At 38.6% G+C, this 21,194-nt stretch overlaps 1 protein-coding gene across 2 annotated transcripts in view; it reads left to right on the top strand.

The window, feature by feature from the left end:
• Positions 1-21,194, top strand: part of ANKRD44 (ankyrin repeat domain 44) — a 183,692-nt gene that overhangs the window by 67,616 nt on the left and 94,882 nt on the right. For both annotated transcript variants that reach the window (XM_008568521.1, XM_008568520.1), the window contains exons 8-9: positions 5,129-5,207; positions 15,561-15,675. In XM_008568521.1, the coding sequence (XP_008566743.1) occupies positions 5,129-5,207; positions 15,561-15,675 (194 nt within the window). The remainder of the gene's footprint in view (positions 1-5,128; positions 5,208-15,560; positions 15,676-21,194) is intronic.

Raw genomic sequence — 21,194 nt, 5'->3', positions numbered from 1 at the left:
GCCAGAAGGCCACTGTGTGGCACATCTGCCTGCTTCTTCCAGTTTACTGGCTAGTGGTCAGTTCAGATTGGACAAGGGACTTCACCTCTGTGGTATACTGGTTTATGGCAGTCTTCTCTTCCCTCCCACAAAATGGACCTGAGAAGCATAGTTACTTAATTTTAATATTTATTTTTTCCTATTGTCTGCTCATCATAAATAGAACAAAAGAAATGCAATTTAAAAAATCTGAGACTTGCATTTATGTATTACCTAATCTGTGCAAGTGGTACTTTGAATCAAATCTAGCCTTCTTCCTCCATTTCCCTACCACGTCCTCTGACTTCTAATTCCCTTTGAGTCCTCCTTGGTTGCTCCAGATGCTCTCTGGATGCACGGATCATCTAATATTTTTGTAGAGCCACCCTTTCTGACTCTGTAAGTATCTTTCTAATTAAAGTTGTTATCTCTCCCTACCACAGTGCTCCTTGGATTTTGAGTGTTTGTAGATTGCAAGACAATTTTAGATTTTCCAAAGTTTTAGGGAAACAGCGTATTGAAATGCAGCCAGTTCACACACCCACATATTTACTTTGTTTTCCTCTATTCTAACAAAATACCAAAAGTGATGTCTTCATGAGCAATTACAAGATTGGTGGAAAGAGGAGGAGGGTATGTGTTCTGCACACATTTTGCAGTCCCCTCATTTTGCTTAGATTGACCATGGCCCTGTCTTTGACTTTGTAATATTAGTCTAATTGTGATAAAATAATAAAGATACAATACTTTATAAAATAATCTCTATCAGGTTCACTTGTAATTTGCAAATAGCAAGAGCATAAGAAAGCATAAAAAGATTTTTCATCTCTGTCACAGACCACATTGTAATTTCTGCAGCATCTCAAGACTCTTTTTGCAAGCACTACAAGTAAACAATAATGGCACTGTACACATAGTCATGCTGGATATGACTTAGGCAGATAGACTCAGAGATTACCATTGCCAGGATGCCTACCTCCTTGTCACTAACATTTAGCTGCCCATGGTCTGAATTCTTTTCCGTCCATGGGCCCTGAGATCATTTAGCTCTAAGATACTGGAGCTGAAGCCCATCACATTTCTGAAAAAGTGGACTGGTTCTCTTCTTTGCATGTAACAGGACCAAATTCTAGAATGGGTTGTATTGCAGAAGTTGAAGGTGAAAACCGGAATAGGCAAGAGTAAGCAGTGATCAGGGCATGGCACTTGGAACTTTGGAGAGAAAGTGAGGAAGGAGAAGAATGAATGACTGAGCTAGCCACATACCATCCCTGGCCTTTAGAACCATTTGAAATAAAACAAAACAAAACAAATTGAACTGTTGTGGCATTTTCAAACCAGTACAATCATGAGCCTCCTAACAACATTTTGGTCAACGACAGACCACATATATGACAGTGGTCCCATAAGACTGTAATGGAGCTGAAAAATTCCTATTCTCTAGTAACATTGTAGCTAGTTTCTATTCTCTAGTAACATGTTGTGACATTGTAGTGCAATCACTTTTAAAAACTAAATTTAGCATAGCCTAAGTGTACAGTGTTGTCGAGTCTACAGGAGTGCACGGTAATGCTCTAGGCCTTCACATTCACTCACCCCTCACTCACTGACCTGCCCAGAGCAACTTCCAGTCCTGTAAGCTCCATTCATGGTAAGTGCCCTTTACAGGTGTACCATTTTTAATCTTTTACACTGTATTTTCACTGTACCTTTGCTATATTTAGGTCTGTTTAGACACACAAATACTTGCCCTTGTGCCACAGTTGCCTACAGTGTTCAGTACAGTAACATGCTGTACAGGTTTGTAGCCTAGGACCATAGGCTCCTACCACACACCCTGTAGTCTAGGTGTGTACTAGGCTCTACCATCTAGGTTTGTGTAAGTACACGCTACGATGTTCACACAATGACAAAATCACCTAATGATGATTTTCTCAGAATGTATGCCTGTTGATAAGCGATGCATGGCTGTATTGTAGGTGGCTCTTCCACTGAATTAGGAAGCTTATTGGGTTTCTGACTATACTTGACACCCCCGCCCCCTGGCTGGCCTTAGTGTTATCCACAGAGGCTTTGTTGCCTTCAGTAGGACCAGTGATTTATGTCACTCCAGGGGGCATCATGCCGCAAGGAACATAATGCTTTCAAATCCCCAGGGAGTAACAATGTCTATAAGTTTAGAAAAGGCTTGTGGGATGTTGGAGGTTGAGGAAAGAAGGTGTTAGGAATGGAAGAAAAGAATGAATGGATTTCTGAGGAGAATGGTGGTCAAGAAAATGGAAACACTCAGTTCAGTTTAAGGATTAATCTTCCTTGGGCAATGTTGAGTTCTGCCCTGAAAGAGTACTCATATGTGTCATAAAATATTCTTCATCCTCCTATTTGTCATAAAATATTCTTAGTGACTTAGGGCTTGGCAGTGCCTAAATTAGTAGGAGAGCTTTAATAACAAAAATGTCAACCCCCTAAATGGGGGAATTTAGAAATTAAGAAAAGTTTTTATAAAAGCGAATCATTGAATAAATGGAAGAATTGAACATATCCTCTCCTTTGAAAATGCAAGGAATGTTTTATCCTTGTCTGAAGTTCAAGGAGCGGCAGCAACAGCCAAGTCTCCCAGGTGAAAAATTTCTCTGACAGATAATGAACCTCAGTAGGATCCCTAGTCTCAACCTGAATATTCTGAGTTCTAACTTTTAAAGTCTAAATAAAAAGTATTATCCTTTTGAGCTGTGTTGGCTTTTTGAAATAATGAGCTCCCTTTTACACCCACACCATGTAGTCAAAACTGCCCCCAAATTGCTGTCATGATTCTCTTAATGCTTCCTGTTCCCACCTCTCCCACCTCTGCCACCTATATCCTTATGACAAAAACAAAATCAGCTATGGGCTTGACTCAGTGGTAGATGAACTCAGCCAAAGATCTTCAAGGACAGAATTGAAGCAAACGTTACCACTGACACCATATACCTGTCCTTTGCTTTTTACCTAACTTTGTTCATCTCTATTTATTTGTCCCTTTACCAGAACCACAAGCATAAAAGAAGAAGGGTGTGGTTTGTTATCCCTGAAATGGGGCCAGCTTTGCACTCTGCACACTACAGAAACCCCATTCACTTCTGCTTTGGCTCTGCCTACAACTTAGATAGATACCACCAAGTTGGTGGTTACTGCTTGATAAAGCCTGTAAGCTCTTCTAGGCATGGAAAATGCTTGGTTAAATATTTATGAATATATTTTCTAAACACTGGAGTATTTATAACTTTATGTATATTTAATGACATCAGGATTACTTATATTTTCATATTAAATTTAAGAGAAAATACTGGAGCAAAATTTAAAGAAATAGCACCACCTAGGGACAAGTTAATGTCAACTCTGTAATTTCTGCCTTCTCTCTCCTTAACAGTCTGGGACTGTCATCACTTTTTTATTGGAAAGGTATGTTTTAAACCCTTATTCCAGAATGGTTCCCAGGCTTTTCAGTCCTTTGAACTTCCTGAAGTTCTGACAGCCAGGACCAATTTCTAGAGTCAGATGACTTTTAGAAACTCTCTCCCACTGTCTGTCTGTGATCAGTGATGATGACATCTCCTCATTCTCTTGATTGAGATATCTTTTTTCTCTAATAATATTATTTCTAGGAAACCTTCAAGCTTACTTTCATCCTCCTTTCTCAGTCTTTTCTGATTCATGTTATGGTCACATAAGATGGAGAGAGGATTCTACTGTTTCTAATTTTTTCCCATCTACCCGAGAACTTTTAACTATATGTTTTTCAATCAAGATGCAGTTACTGCTTTGATTAAATTTTCCCTTGGCATAGACTGTGTATAATTTTTTCCTTCTTTCTGAGGAACAGACTTACAGGATATAGTTAAAAGTCTTCTGCTAAAACTTTGTGGTTTTATAAACTATTTTAGCTCACAGTCTAAAGCCATGGCTCTTGAACTTTCGTGTGTTGTGCAAGTTAGAAATGGGGACCTCCTTACCCCAATTCCAATTCAACAGGTCTGTGTTAGGGCACAGAATTCATATCTCCAATAAGAACCCTCGGTGATTCAGATGTAGGTAATCTTTGGTCTACTCTAAGAAATACTTATTTAAATGATTGTTTTCCAGTGTGGAATTTCTAAAACAAAGAGTCATTATGAAGCACAAAGATTTGGGTTTCATCACAAAATTGAACATGCATTTTTGAAACTTCATATTTTTAACCTTAGAAAAATGTTTCTCCTGGAACGTAGAAAAATCAGTATTACATAGTTTCTTTTAAAAAAAACACAGTATTTGAATGAAAATACATTCTCTCTATTGGGGGTACTTTTGGTCTAAAGTAATAGTAATGTTTTTTTTTGGGCCCGACTATTTTCAGAAGAACTTCTATAAATGACTATTTCTTAATTAAATATGTAGGACTTTGGTATTTGGCACAATGATGATCAGTATATAGATTCTGTACATTTTCCATATTTTGATTTAATATATGCCAGGAAGTTTCATAATTTATATCACAAATAGTAAGAGATGTATAAATTCTGCACGTTTCCATCTGATCATTAAAATGACAAGTTGCTAAACAGTTGCATGCTTTAATCCTGTGATTTCTAATGAGTTAAGTGAAGCAAGAGATTCTCTTTTGGAACAAACAAAAGTGTTGTTTTTCTATGGAAATGTAATGTAGGGAATGATGGAAGGTTCCAGGTGAATTTTGAGAGTTGCTGTGATTTACAGCAGGTTAGTCAACTTTAGGTCAAACAGGACCATGCAAATTAACACCTCATTTGTTTTTGTGTGTGTGAACTATAGATAAAAGTTGAAAAAAACATACCTTGAAGGAAACCTCCTTTGTCAGTATATCACAGGAGAGGAAAAATATGCTTTTGATGATTGTTTCTCTAAGTTTCTTTAAAGTGTGATGTTATGCAGTAACTTGAAAAGTCATATCCATTTTATCTCTTTCTTTCAAAATGATCTTTGCCTCTTGTAATTGTTGATCATACTTAAAAAAAATTAAATTGGTGTTTTCAGGGCATTGTCAGTGATATTTCAGATGGATGTCACTGGCTCATGAGCACCTCCATTGTTTCTTTCTTTCTCTTTTTTTTAGAGTAAAGATGGCAAAAGTCCACTTCACATGACAGCTGTTCATGGAAGGTTCACACGGTCACAAACCCTCATTCAAAATGGTAAGAGAGATGTTTCAGTCGTGTTTCTATTTGAAGAATTTCTTGGTTTGACTGATTTTGGCTGTCAGTCATCTAAATGAAAGTTGCTGCTCTGTTTTGGAGTTTTAGTGAGCATGGATTTACACAATCCTTTGACATTTTTTTTCCTTTTTGTCTTTTTCCGTGACCGGTAACGGGATCGCAACCCTCGGTGTCGCGCCCGCACCGCACTCAACCAGTGAGCGGACCGGTCTCTATATGGGATCCGAACCCTCGGCGGGAGTGCCGCCGTGCTCCCAAGCGCCGCACTCTACTGAGTGCACCACCGGGCCGGCCCAATCCTTTGACATTTTTTTTCCTTTTTGTCTTTTTCCGTGACCGGTAACGGGATCGCAACCCTCGGTGTCGCGCCCGCACCGCACTCAACCAGTGAGCGGACCGGTCTCTATATGGGATCCGAACCCTCGGCGGGAGTGCCGCCGTGCTCCCAAGCGCCGCACTCTACTGAGTGCACCACCGGGCCGGCCCAATCCTTTGACATTTTTGCTAAAAGCTCTTTATCAGACGTATCATTGACATCCATCAAAGTATTGAGAACATAAAGCCACAAACAATTCCCAGTCAGGCAAAGAACATGTGAGCTTTGAAAATGGGAACCATGTACTTATATAGGCCCATGATCCTGTACTTTTCACTCTGAAACTAATAAAGGTAAGTAGCATATATTTTCTAGCAGCAAATCTGAAGTATGTTAAGATTTTTGGAATTCACTATAGTTTCCTAACTTAAAACTCATTAAGCTACTTGGGCAAAGGTAGGAAAAATGAGGTGACTCAGAGCAAAAGCAAGTAGGTATGTGATATAAAGGGTTGTAAAATCACAGGCTCAACAAGACCTTGGAAAGCCACATAATACAGTAATTTTCCAGGCTCAACAAAGGTAGACTTGAAGCATCAGGTTGTCTCTGAAGCCAAAAGTACTGGGGTGCATCACTTCCCATCACAGTTCACATTACTAATAGTGGGTCATGGCCAGTATCTCTGAGTGGATTGACTTTGACAGCACAACTTCTGTTATTTTAGCAAATCTTAGACACGATTCCAAAGAAACCAGTTTAGTCCAGACCTTAAGCTGACATTTCAGGGCCGTTCAGCTGTTTCTAAACTATTTTTAGTTGATCTACATTTCTACTTTGCAAAATTCTGATATTAATCAATTTTCTTGGACCTATATTTTTCTCATCTATAAGAATTTTGGGGCCGGCCCAGTGGCGCACTGCTGCAGTGCGCCGCTTGGGAAGCGTGGCGGCGCTCCCGCCGAGGGTTCGGACCCCACATACAGACTGCGATCCGTTGCCGGACACGAAAAAAGACAAAAAGGAAAAAAAAAAAAAAGAATTTTGGATGGCACGCACTTGGATTGTTAGTGGCACTAAGTTATATCTTAAGCACTCAAGTCATAAAACTAAAAAGTCATTTGTCATAAAACTAAAAAGTCATTTGACATTTGGATGGAAGACCAGCCAGTGAAATTATGCTTCGGAAGCAAAATATCTGTGGCAAAGCAAAGGAAATTTATAAACATTTCAGTAAAGCTGTAGGGAGAAAGAAATCTTAACAAGTTTTTAGGGAACAAGGAAGGTAAAAAGGAAATTAACTGCAAAATACTCATTATTTGTAATTTTCAATATGGACCTTTCCTTTTTTGATATTCATTTTATTGGAAGGGGCACTTTAATTTTTTTTTTTTTTTTTTTTTTTTTTGCTGGGTATAAACAAACAGGGTTGGTGACACTAGTCTCTCTCTTTTGAACACCTCTCTCATCCCACTGTATTTTTCAGCTGTTTTCCAGAAACACTGTCCACCCCCTCTAAAACAAACAAAACTTAAAAAAAAAATTTAATATGAATTTGATCAATGGGCCTTAGCTCTGTGGCATAAGAAGTTTTGTTCCTTGTTAGAGCAATCTCAAGCACCAGAGACAAGGTTGGAGAGAGAACAGTTACTCTCCTTATAAGCACTGCCTTCCTATAGATTCATCCCCGTGTGTCTGACCATACTGGCCATTTCCTTTGAATCAAGGCAATGACCCGTCTCCCTTTGGTCCTGCTAGCATGCTTATAACAGTCCCAGGAGGCTGCTGGCTGCTTTGACTTTTCCAGGCATCACCCTGTGGGCTTGAAGACTTCCACGCCCTCCCTGGACATTCTTGCTAGATTTTGAGTTGGGGGAAGACCTGAAAGAGACTCTATCTCTTATCCTCTGTGATCAAGGGATCTTTGCTCCAGAGCCTGTCTCATTCTTCGTTGGCCTGGCATCTTGCTTGTGGTTTGGGTGAGGTCCAGTGGCCTGAATCATAGAAGATATAGTGGCTACAACACATAGCCTGTTGTATATAATGATAAAGCTAACATCGGTTTAGTATTCACACTAAACCAATATTTAGTATTTAGCATAGGCACTTGGCTAAACACCCCATATAAATCCTTTCAACCACCCTGTGAGAAAGAGATACTCTCATTGTCTCCATGTCAAAAATGGGGAAACCAAGGCAGAGAGGTTGTCACTTGTGTTGGGAAACACAGGCAGTATGTTGAGGAACAGGGATCAGAACATAGGCAGTCTACTATCAGAGACTGAAACCTCAGCCACTTGCACATGATCTCTGCAAGAACAACGATGTTTCAAACAATTTCTTTTAAACTTGAAGTCTGTTCTAAGAGTGGCTTCTATTTGAAATAGAGTTGTCCCTGTGTGTGGATGACCCGGAGTTCTCTTCTCGCAGCAGACAGTTCTTTGCTTTCATCACACATGTGAGAACTGCAAGTTCTTCCATCTGACATTTTAGAAAATGCCTTTGGGGAGAAGAATAAGGAGTTCTCTTCTCTCTTCTTTTGGTTGGCTTCCTTCTGGGAAAAATCCTGGGCTGCTGCCGGGCCCCTCCTTCTCCAGAAGCTCACGCCGAGGGCCTGGTGTTGCGAGGGGGATCACAGCACAGCAGAAGCCCCTCCGTCTTCTAGAGCTGGGGTGCTGATGTCCCCATGTGGGGACACCTTTCGTCTCCCTGAACCAACTGCACGTGCTATCAGGAACACGTTCTTTGTGTTTGTTTGTTTTGTTCGATCCCCTGGGGGTGTTTGGACTTTGTAAAGCATTTCTCTGCTTCCCTGACTGCTCTCTATTCAGCGTTATTAGCTCTTCATAATGACTTTGTTTTTCCAGAGTCATTCAGCTTTGGTAAGACAGTGATTAAAAAAAAAATACTCTTCCCTTTTTGAGTACGTGAGCAAACTACCTCTGCTGTGCATTCCCGTTGTTTGTTGTCTGAAGCTGCGCTGTCAAGCCAGACAGGAAAGGATCTGACACAGTCTGCACCACGAGGCTTTTGAGCCAACCATTTGCTTCAGGCAGCTGCCTCAGAGGCTGTCCAGCAGGTTGCAAAAGTTCAGAAACAGTGTTTTTTTCACCGAAGCTTTAAAAATAAATAGTTTGAAAAGGAAGAGTCAAGTGCTAGGTTAGGATAACTCAACATGAGATTTTTGACCTTTTGGCTCACAGTCCTTCCGAGGCAACTTAATAAGATGACTATTCTTGTTTGTGCAATGAAAAACTAATTTCAGATGAATGCTTAGGTAATGCTGATTAATTATTCCTTCTGACATGCTCTGTGTTGAGCTCTTTTACCTGCTTATAATCCTGCCAACTGGGCCAATTGTTGAGCTAGGGCTGGGTCTGGTACTCACAGACCCCTCAAGCCCATTCACAGACTGGGCCACAAACCCTTCACATGCCAGGCTGGGTCCCCAGACCCCTCACAAGCAGGTCTATGAGCTAGGTAACCAGCAAAAAGGTCCTTGGAAGCCATAGGTTCAAGAGCATGGCCACGCAGGTGGACGCCTGAGGCAGATGCCAGCCAAGTTGCGGCACCCCGCATGCACATTAACTCCACCCCCGAACACACAATTTGCTTACAAAGAATGTGCCACACCACCCCCAACCAGACAGGCAAGCAAGGGGGCCTGATTAAATTATTCTTTTTTTCCAGCACTCTGCATACTTCTAAACTCACAATTATTTTCTTTAATTATCAATGATCAATTACCAACATTTAATTTGCAAGCTTCAAATGAATAGTAAAGCTATATATTTAATTTGCATTCCAAGTAAATCTTAAAGATTTTCAAGGAAAAATGGAAAAGGTTTGTGGAGTGATTGTAAAATAGAAATTCACTCACCTTCAGGTCCTACTTTAGTGGAAAACATAGTTCCAAGTACCAAATACAGAGTCTATCTTTTATTTTTTCATTAAGTTACGACGTTTTCCCAAAATGTATGTCAAATGATAACAAAAGCATATATAGATGATTATTATCTACAGTGTTACAGTTTTAAATTGACTTATTAAATGATAGTAACAACAACAAGAAGAAACTTTATCAGCTCAGACCCTCTATTCCATTCTTTCCAATATTTTTCACATTTCTCTTTCTCTACACAATTTGTGGCATGTTTGAGGCTGGTAAACCTGGAGGCCCTAATGCTTCTTAAGAAAGGCTTGGTGTCTCTTGGCTGGGAAGGATGTGGAATGATGTAGTGTTTGTCCAGGGAAAAGTCTTTTCTGAAGTCTGGGGATCTTCCTCCTACACCTCCCTGGATCAGTGGCATGGTTGGACCTTTCAGGCAGATCACTGTGTTTTTAGACAGATATGTGCACCCTGGATTGCTCTGAGGTATCTGTGGAGACCAAGTGGCTGCCTGTCCCCATCAAGTCATAAAAATGAATTGATCTAAATTGGATGCTTTTAAATTCAGATCATAGTGAACTATGTCTTGAGTCCCTAGAAGATCACAGTATTTTATTATTTTTCCTGATTTTAAAATTAGTACATGCTCGCTGTAAACTAAAATTAAATTATTAAAGAAATCCCCACCTGTGTGTCAGCTCAACTTCATATCAAGAATTTTTATTGAGTCTGGAGAAACTCCTGGATTTTTCTATTTAAGAATGTATATGTAATGATATGTAATTGTTGCTTTTCCTTTTACAGGAATGATCACAGTCTGTTTACTTGAACAATTCATTTTAAAAATAACCACTGTTCCACAAAGACAAAGATTTAAGGAAAGATTGGTTTTTGTATTCAAATTGCCATTTATATTTCTTTGTCACAAAGCCAAAAAGTGTTTAACTTTTTATAATCAGCTGTTAAGTTGTAAACCCCAAATGTGCAAACTTACTGGCAGCAAATTGATTTTCAAGTTAAACTCTACACACAGAGGTCTTGGTGGTAGAGTGAAGCATCTTAAATCTTGTCTGTGCTAATTATGGTTTTTGAAGTATTTGCCCCCTCCACAAGCTCACATTTTTGGTAATTATTTTACTTTGTAGCAAAGATTCTTATTAACTAACTCTAAGTTTTACCAATACACCCAGCTAGAAAAAAAAAAATTGCTTGCTGAAAACAAATCTTGGGGAGGTGTTGGTCATAATGACCAGTAGTAAAAGTCATCAGAATGAAGGACTGTACAGATATTATTATGAAAATTTTGTAATGGTCTTATTACAAGAAACAGTATCCTGGCCTGGAGGTTAATGCTCTTTTCCCAGATCTGAGAAGACTCTCAATGGCTTCTTTTTGGTGTATGCTCAAGTAGACTGCTAATAGGAGTGCAAATGGGCACAACCTTTCTCAAAAGCTATTTGCCAGTATCTATCAAGGGCCTTAAAAATGTTCATACTTTTGATCCGGTATTTCCACTTCTAAAGATATTGCTGAAGGAGATAATCTAAAATGTAAAGATTACTTGTAAATATGTTCATTCCTCTTTTTTTCAGGGCCTACTAATTGGGGACTTAAGTAAATTCTCCAGATACTGATATTATATAGCCATTTATAGTTACATTAATGAAAAAAAATAATGGCATGGGAAGTGTTTGTAATGTAACATTAGGAGAAAGCAGGATAAAAAACTCTTGCTACGCTATGATCTCAACCACAGGAAAATTCTACACACACGTGTGTGTACACACACATGTCCATATACACACATGGACACACACACACACAACACTGAAGGATATACTCCAGAATATTAAAACTGACTATCTTGGATAATCAATGAATTTATAGATGAATTCCATTTTCTTCTTTGTATTTTACTGGATCCCTCTACATTTTCTACGATGAGAAAATTACTCTCTCAGTCAGAAATAAGTTATTTAAAACAAATGTATCTTTCTAGATGAATCAGAGCCATTCATATAATATTTACATTTCTCAAGATTTTGCATTTCTTATTCTGGCATATATAGATGTGTGTGTAATTTAGATATATATGCTGAACATTATAGTATTAGTATAACTTATAATGGTATATTTTATTTTAAATATAGTTTATTTTAGCTCAATATAATTGATAATGAGAATAAGGTCCAAATTTGAGGGAAATTTGTAAACTATTTTGTGAAACGTAATTTTCTAATGAGAATCTACTCTAACATACCTGATATCTAAGACCATGATTTGATAACTCAATAACTTACAGCTTCCCATAATGATTCAGAGATTTGTTTCCAAATAGGTAGATAGAAAATAGAACCTCAGAATAACTAACAGTCTGTGCTCTGATGTGCAGGTGTTTTCTTTTACTAAAGCAGAAGTGTGTATTAGCTTTTAAGATAGGTACACACTATGTATTTTTTTCCTCCTTGGTGTGCTTTCCTCTCCTTTACTTCCTTATCTTTTCCTATAGCTTCCTTCAGGCCTTTCCTCTTTAATTGAAGTATAATTCACATACCATAAGAGTCACCATTTTAAAGCACGTTCAGTGGATTTTAGTATTTTCACAATGTTGTATAACCATCACCGCTATGTGATTCCAGAACATTTTCATCATCTCCAGAAGAAACTTTATACCCATTAGTAGTCACTCAACATTTCTCCCTTCTCTACCTCCTCGGAGCCACTGATCTGTCTCTATTAATTTGTTCAGGCCCTTTTCTTGAATTTTGATTCTTTCAGGTATTCAGGGAACACATATTTAGTCAGCCAACAAACACACCATTACTAAAATAAACTCTAAATGGATCAGATGTCTAAATCTAAAAAAATGAAACCTTTCCAGGGTAGAAAACATGTGTTAACTTCTTTGTTACCAGGATGCAGGGAAAACCTTCCTAACTACAACTCAAAACCCAAATACAATAAAAGACTGAAAATTACCAAAAAATAGAGAAAAATCTTTTGCAGGATAGAACTAACATACATAAATCAAAAGACAAATGAAAACCAGGGAGAAAAATATTTGTAACATGTATTACTGATAAATGAATAATCTCCCAAATATTTTAAGAGCTAGTGAAAATCACACACACACACATGCACAAAATTTAGAAAAATGGGTAAAGTCCTGAAAAATTGTTCACAAAGAAAGATAAACAAATGGTTCTTTAATATATGAAAAGATGCTCAAGTTCCCTTGTGATAACAGAAATGCAGATAAAAACCACACCGAGATACTGTTCTCACCCATCATATTGCAGATATTCAAAAGCTTGACCAGGGTGTGGGGAAAAGGCACTCTCATACATGCTGAGTGGAATGCAGAATTGCACAGTGCCTAAAGAGGGAAATTTGGAAAAATCTAACAAAACCAAATATTCATTTGCCCTTTGACCCAGAAATCTCACTTTTAGGAATTTACTCTGAAATACATCTGGCAATTATGAAACAACATATGCCTGAGGTTATTCAGTGCAGCATTCCTGGTAGTGGCAAAATGTTATTTACAGCCTAAATCCTCATCCGTAGGAGGCAGACCTACTAAACTAGTACATCCACACAATGCAAAACAATAAAGCTGCACAAAAATGAGATGATATCCAAGAAGCGATCTCTAGGAATGAGTTCCAGGATATATTTTTAAGTGAAAAAAAAAAATTTTTTGCAAAGAGAAACACAAGAAACATAAACTAAATCTAATGTAAATGATGACTATAGGACATGGGTGAGGATGAAGTGGAAGGAATAGGAATGAAAGTGAGGCTTTTAAAAAATATCATTTTGACTTTCAAAACATGTCAATGTTTTACATGTGAATAAAATAAAATAAAATAAAAACCCAGTAAAAAAATTTGAAAACAAACAGAATCAAATAAACCTGTTTATCAAATTAATAACATAAGCACTCAGAATAAATAATTCAGGTCACTTTTGAACAAACTACACCCCATATATGCTAAAATTGTTTCAGAAAAGTTTGTTGGGAGATAGGATATTTGCACAGTCTCAAAGTATCACTGCATAAACTGCTTGTCAGTTACAAAGGGGAGAAGATATATTTGCACTAGAATAAGCAGGCAGGCATCCTATTCATCAAGTAATCAGTTTTTTTTATTATGGGAAAATATAAATAAAATAAAATTTACCATTTTAGCCATTTTTGAGTGTTCAGTTCAGGGGCGTTAAGTACATTCACATTGCTGTTCGACCATTGCCGCCATCCATTTCCAGAACATTTTCATCTTTCTAAACTGGAACTCCGTGCCCATTGCCAGTTATCATACTTTGCATCACCCAGCAGCAGAATGACTCAACCGAGGTGGGTACTGAGGAGATGCAGTGGCAAGCACACATCAGCTCTGGGTCATTCTTGCCAAAATGCTTAGCCTGAATCTAATAATGAGGAAATCATAGACAGCTCCAGAATACAGGACTTCCTACACAACTCCTGGCTTGGCCTCCAAAAATATCAATGACATAAGAGACTTAAAAAAAATAAATAAAAGGCAGGAGAATTGTTTTACATTAATGGAAACTAAAGAGACACGACAACCAAATGCTATCAGAATCTTTGGATTCCAGATTTTTAAAAAAATGCAGCAAAAGAGCTATAAAACATATTTTGGGAATAATTGGAGAAATTGGAATAGGTACTATATATTACATAAAATTATTATATCAATGTTAAATTTCTTGGGTATGATGATGGAATTGTGGTAATGTGTGAGAATGTCTTTGTTCTTAGGAGAAACATGCTTATTTTTAAATGGTTCCTCAGATAGGGGACTGGCCCCTTAGCTCAGCTGGTTAGAGAGCAGACTTATAACACTGAGGCCGAGTGTTCATATCCCTGTACTGGCCAGCCACCAAAATAAACAGAGAAATAATAATTTCTCAAGTAAATGAATAACTAGACCGATTATATTTATGTACACACACGTGTGAAAAAGAGAGAGAAAGAAAGAAATGTAAAATAAAAAGTTAGGGAAAAAGAAGGCAAAATAAAGAAAATGAAAATACTGTAATATTAAAATAATTGTAGATGATTAATGTGATAATTTTTATAAGTATAGGCAGGCATTTTCAGTTTATAATTTATGCTTTTATCATTTTACTCATCATATTTTAAGCTGGATAATGAAACTACATATAATCTTTTCCTGAATTCACTATCCCTTTTTTTTTGGTTCTTATGCATTAGCATGAGGTTTACATAGGTCTTTAATTCAGCAGGTAAAATTAATATTAAATATGTCTTCCAAATTACATTTTGTGAAGTTTGATTATATCATTAGTTCAGAGCAAGAATCTAGTTATAAGATTTTAGATCCTCAAATAAGACAATATGGAAAGATTTTTCAAAAGTATTTCTAATAGACTTTCCTCGATGCAGATATATTATTACAATGATTTCAGATGGTGACCTGTCCCATTAAGAAACATTCTTGCGGGGCCGGCCCGGTGGCGCACTGCAACAGTGCGCCGCTTGGGAGCGTGGTGGCGCTCCCGCTGAGGGTTCGGATCCCACATACGAGGGTTCGGATCCCACATACAGAAGAGCAAGAATCTAGTTATAAGATTTTAGATCCTCAAATAAGACAATATGGAAAGATTTTTCAAAAGTATTTCTAATAGACTTTCCTCGATGCAGATATATTATTACAATGATTTCAGATGGTGACCTGTCCCATTAAGAAACATTCTTGCGGGGCCGGCCCGGTGGCGCACTGCAACAGTGCGCCGCTTGGGAGCGTGGTGGCGCTCCCGCTGAGGGTTCGGATCCCACATACAGACTGGTTCCCGCTCACTGGCTGAGCGAGGAGCAGGGGCAACACCGAGGGTTGCGATCCCATTGCTGGTCCCAGTCCGGTACGGGCGCGACACTGAGGGTTGCGATCCGTTGCCGGTCACAAAAAAAGACAAAAAGACAAAAAAAAAAGAAAGAAAGAAACATTCTTGCAATTCAGAGCAGAGATGCCCACTGGAGTAGAAAAAAATTCAACATTTTGTCAACATGCATGACTGGCATAGAATGTGGTATCTGAATCAACCCAAACCCTTGCATTATCCTGTATTAAAATATCTCTTTCAGGAGGCGAAATTGACTGTGTGGATAAAGATGGCAACACTCCTCTCCATGTGGCTGCAAGATATGGTCATGAGCTTTTGATTAACACCTTAATAACCAGCGGAGCTGACACAGCCAAGTAGGTTACTGCAAAAATATGGCACAATGATTGCCTCGTGTGGGAATGCCGCCAAAGGGATTTTGCCATGCAGTAGACAGTGCCCATTTATCCAGATTAAGGTGGATCTGTACGATGATACTAAACACAAATTAAATTTGAAATAAATTAAAGGTCTTTTAATGATAGATGCAAGGAAGAACTGGTTTTATTTTTTAGCTACTTTAGAATGAGGCCTATTCCGGTGGCTTTAATTAAGGAGACTTGAACTTTATTCCTAACTCTGCTTTCTAATATTCTGTTCTTCTCAATGCTCAATGTTAGTTAAACAGAACACATAAAGCATAAGTGGGCAAATTCAGAGTTTATTCAGACTGCTTGCTGAGTTTTGATGATATGGTTACAGGGTACAATGGAGGAAATCTGTATCAGGGAGAGGGGAATCCAACTTGCTTTTTGCACTTTGATTCAACAGAAATACATAGAGGATCTACATGGGCCTGTTGCAATGCTGGGTGCTCTGGGGATTTTTGAAGAAGTGAGGTAACTGGTTATCTTCAGGGAGCTCATAATTTTGTTGGGGGCCCAAGGCCCACTTAGGACAAAGAACAACGCAAAATAGTATATCATGAAGTTCTAACTGAAATAGGACTTAAGTGGCAAAATGTTTGGCGTAGACAATGTATGCCATAGAATGTATGGGAAGGAGAGAGCGCAAAGGCAGTGAAAGTTTTCTGGAAAGGCTTCAAGGAGAATGGGAGTAATAATAGAACCTATCTACGGATTTGTTACGAGGATGAAGTGACGTGAGTGCTAGTAAAGCTCTGTGATATACGGAAAGATCTGTATGAGTGTGAGTTGTATAAATACATGTGCTAACGTTATTACAAAGATAATACCTGTTATAGGCTCTTTGAACAGTGCCCGACTTAGTGAAGTATCAATTAATGTTAATTACTATTTTATTACTTTAATAAGATATGGTAGAATCAAATTAAAGAGGGCCTTAAATGCCTGAATAAAGAGTTTAGCCTTGATCACAGAGACTGGGTAACAATAACTGAATTTTTAGGAGAAGAACAATATGAGGGCAGTGTATATTAGGAATTCTGTTTTATTTGTCAAATGTTGTGCAACAGAATTGAAAATTTTGCCTGAGAAGGAGCCAAAATTTAAATGGTCTGAGGAAGCTGTGGTGGAATCATGTTTTAAATCAGATTCACAGTGGCCAGGTGTTCTAGGCTTGAAGTGACTAATATGGGACCCTCTGGCAGATTTGTGGTATATTATGGTTTACCTTCAGCAGTTGGACGTTACTGGGTTCCAGTGGCTTCTTGGGCTCCCAGTCTAGTGGGAAACCCTGACTCTCCGAGTCCTCAGGAAGAGGTGACAGTTCAGCAAAAGGCGGGTGGACAGAATTGTGGAGGGGAGAAAGAGAGGGGGAAGCAAGGAAGACCATTCCATGAGGAGGAAACAGCATTTGTAAAGATGCACACGTCTGCACGTGTTGGAAGCGGGTTCCTGAAGCCAAGTCATCTGATGGTGGGGAGAGTGGAAAGAAATGAGGGGAAGGCAGGAAGAGCCACATCTCAAAGACCCTGCCTGCCCTGCTAAGGAATTGGATTCCTTTCTGAGGCATTCGGAAACTGTTAAAGAATTACAAGTGGGTGTAGAGTAGGTTGTGTCCAATGATCCCATTTGTGAGTAGGAAAGATTGCTCTGATAGCCGTCCAGAAATATTGGAAGCAGTCCAGACTAGAGCACTTGGCAGTCTCTTGCAAATGTCCGGGGAAGAAAAAATGAGGTCTTGGGCTTAAGAACAGGACTGAGACTGAGGGCTGATGGAGAAGGGGAATGCTGACAGATAGTGTTAGCCATAGGGTGTCTCTTTTCAGAAGAGAAAGGAATTTGCTTCAAGCCAAAGGAACTTTTTGATTGGAAAGTTGCAAGTTAAAAGAAGCAGCTCAGTTTTGTGGAAAGAGCACTAAAGCTGGGATTCAGAAGGCTCTTATCAGGTTGGAGTTCCCATCCAGATCGTGGCTGCCCAAAGCCAGAGATCATAATTAAGCAGAAGTACGGTATCTAGGCACAAACCAACTTTACACTGTGATATGTTAATATTTTCAGTTAGGGTTAGGGTTATAGTATTTTTCTTTCAACTCTAGGTTAATTGGGGAGTTTTAGCCAAACAACCATGAATTTCTGATTTTCTTCTGGACTTGAATCAGTTTTAAGGGATAAAAATAAAGTGGGCCCAATATGTACTTAAAATTATGCCCCCCACAAAAAAAACTCCATTTACTTTGATAAGCATGAAGTTTGTTTCCTTGTAATTATTTTGCTTTCAGTTTATGCAAACACACACCTTGTGGCAAAAGTACCCTAGAAATGGCATTGGTGTTCAAGTAGCTTCTCCTTCCATTGGCTGTGCTGTGTCCTAGGGACATAGATGAGGGAAACATTGTCCCAACCTCAAAGAGCCACATCTGCTTTCTTTTGTCACCACAGTATTTGGAGATAAAACACAGCACCTCAATAACAGTGGTTCATTAAGGCAGTGATTGTGTATGTGTGTGTGTGTGTGTGTGTGTGTGTGTGTGTGTGTGTGTGTGTGTGTGTGTGTGTGTGTGTGTGTGTGTGTGTGTGTGTGTGTGTGTGTGTGTGTGTGTGTGTGTGTGTGTGTGTGTGTGTGTGTGTGTGTATGGGGGGAGGGAAACCACCTCAGGGGAAAATAGCACAGTGAAGGGGAGAGGAATTGGAGATTAAATCTAAAAGCCCCTTAGAAAATCACTGTTTTCTGGGTTCCTTGTAGATTTATGTAGGATAAACTTATTAAAGAGGGGGAAAATAATCCTTTCCTTCTATAAATTAGTAAAAAACAAATAGCATTTATGAAAATAACCCATCTTCATTCATAAACAGTATGGCTAAATGTATTTGAAAAGATTTCTATATGACAAATTTTATCATCATTACTTTCTAATAAATTTATCCGAATCTTATTATCAGCCCTTGATGAGAATGTTCTTTGTTGTTCTTTTTGCTTCTCCGAACTTTAAGTCAGAGCATGTTCTGCAACTTGCCTCAGTGCTCATGCAAATTTCTGTGGTGTCAAATCCCTTTGGTTTTTCTTACCTTTTTTAGGTTTGGGGCACTTATCTCTAGGCTTTTACTTTTGCCTTCCACCTTGTCAGTTATACTCTCAGTTCTCTTCTGCTTCAATTGCAGCAGAATTAGGGAGATTGTGATTATGCAGATAACTGGCTCTGACATTCATTCATTTATTAAATATTTGTTGAGGGCCTGTTAAGTGTCACCCACTGTGCCAAGTTATGGGGTTATAGAGTCCCCTGCCCTCAAAGAATTTATAATCCATTGGGGAAAGGGTTAAATAAGCAATTCCAATCATGCAAGCTAAGTGTGATGCCGTAGCAATTGCCAGGTGCTGGTGGGATATGGGAACACATATCTGGGATGTCGAACCCTGTCTGGCAAGGTTGGGATCAGGAGGGCTTCCAGGAAGAAGCAATGGTTAACTAAAACTGGAGAATGAGTAGTGATTAGTTAGGTCATGATGTTGAGAGTCTTTTAGATTCTCAGTATAGAATTTTTTTTATTATAACATTACTTGAGTATGTATAAACATAAGACTAGATATAAACTCCTTAGGCATTTGACACTAATATATCGATAAATTAAAGAAATTACAAAATACATGCAGCTAGAAACCAACAGTATTCAGGTTAACTGCTCAGCTTAACAATAGTAGCAAATACTCATGAGTTTCCTAAGCTAGGCACCACTCTGAGTGATTACATTTAATTGTAACAGCAACCCCATGGGGTAAGTGCTACAATTATCCCCATTTTACAGGTGAAGTAAATGAGGCACAGAGAGGTTCACTTACCTGCCTCAGGTCACAGAGCTAGTGAGGAGTGGAAATGGGACTCTGTCTTCAGCCATCTGGATCTAGATCCTTAGTTCCTGAGCACATGGCTTGCTGCCTCTCTACATATCAGATGATGTGACAGTTCACATTTTACCAAAGTTAAGTTATCATTTGCATAGGATTATGGTCCTCATGGCTAAGGTGTGGACTCTTTAGACTTCAATATACACTGTAAGAATGGAGGTTTTGCAGTGGTTTAAACCAGATGGTGGGACCATGGACTCTTCACATAGTACTGAGGTCCTTAATCAAATTCTGCCAAATCTTGTTCATACAAAAGGCTCAGTGTTCTGCATTATCACTGGCCCTCCCTAAGTTCAGACATATCATTTGATCATTTGTCCATTAAGTCCATCGTTATTCTTTCCTCATTGGTCCATGCTAATACTAGAGAAGCACCATTGTGATCCTAAATACAAACACAGACGCTGAAATTTGGCAGAGAGATGGGGTAATGAAGTGGTCATTCAGATGAGCAGAGATATGCTTTTATGCCAGTTGTTTTAGATTATCATCAAAAGGAAAAGACAATTTAAAAATTCTCAGAGAGATCTCTTGAAAGCTCAGAGGTATTTCCAGTGACCTCCGGGGATGCACTGAGAGGCAGGGGAGAAAGATTAGAGAGTTTCAGTTGGAGGGTCCAGCATGTGCAAAAGCCTGGGAGCAGGACAGAGCCTGGCCCTTGGGAGGAATGGAGAGAAATTCATTTAGCTTCTAGAAGACACATAATTTACGCAATGGCCAAATTCAGAAGCCATGTTAGTGTTTGGACTTGATCCAAAAGGAACCACTGAAAATGTCTGTAGGTTGCAAATAACAAGGATAGTCTCATGGTTGTCATTTATACCCAAAGGCCTGTAGCATAGGGGTGCATAATAAATACTTGGAATGGCATAGATAAAATTCATAATAAATTGATTTCTTGGTCATTCAGATAAGAATCAGAAAATTATCCCATTCTAAATTTAGGAAATGTTTTTGTCTCACACAGTGTGCAAAATGAAACCAATCCCATTTCCCTAGGAAAGTTGTGAGATAAGTATTGTAAAGGATTTAGAAGCGTAGAAAGATAACAGCTTGCTGATCACGATTCATTCCTGTCTTTTAAGGAATCACATAACTGATTTTAAAGAACACAACCCGATTACAGCTTCAAAACTTACAGACTGTTGATTACCAATTAAGCTAATAATAATTGCTGGAACAATAATAATACTAACACATATGGTAAAGGCTTGCCATGAGCATTACTATTACATGTACTATTTAGCACTTTGTATGCATTATTTCAATGAGTCCTTATAATTGCTCTATGATATGGACACTAATTACCTTTATTTTCCTGAAGAGGAAACCGTTATGTACTTGCTGAAGAACAAATAGATAGCAAGTGTCAAAACTAAGACTCAAACCCCAAATTTCTGACCCGCTCACCTTAATTACAGTGTTGTTCATCACACAGCCTAAAGGAGAGGCTCTAGAAAAGATTGGATGTAGGAGGGACAGCCATGTCACGTTGATGCCAAGGGGAAAGCTTAGAGGAACTGGTATTCCTTTTTTTTTTTTTTTTTTTTTTTTTTTTTTTTTTTTT

This window comes from Galeopterus variegatus, unplaced genomic scaffold (genome assembly GCF_000696425.1).
Source record: "Galeopterus variegatus unplaced genomic scaffold, G_variegatus-3.0.2 Scaffold420, whole genome shotgun sequence".
Lineage (NCBI taxonomy): Eukaryota > Metazoa > Chordata > Mammalia > Dermoptera > Cynocephalidae > Galeopterus > Galeopterus variegatus.
This window is presented reverse-complemented; position numbering and strand designations above follow the sequence as displayed.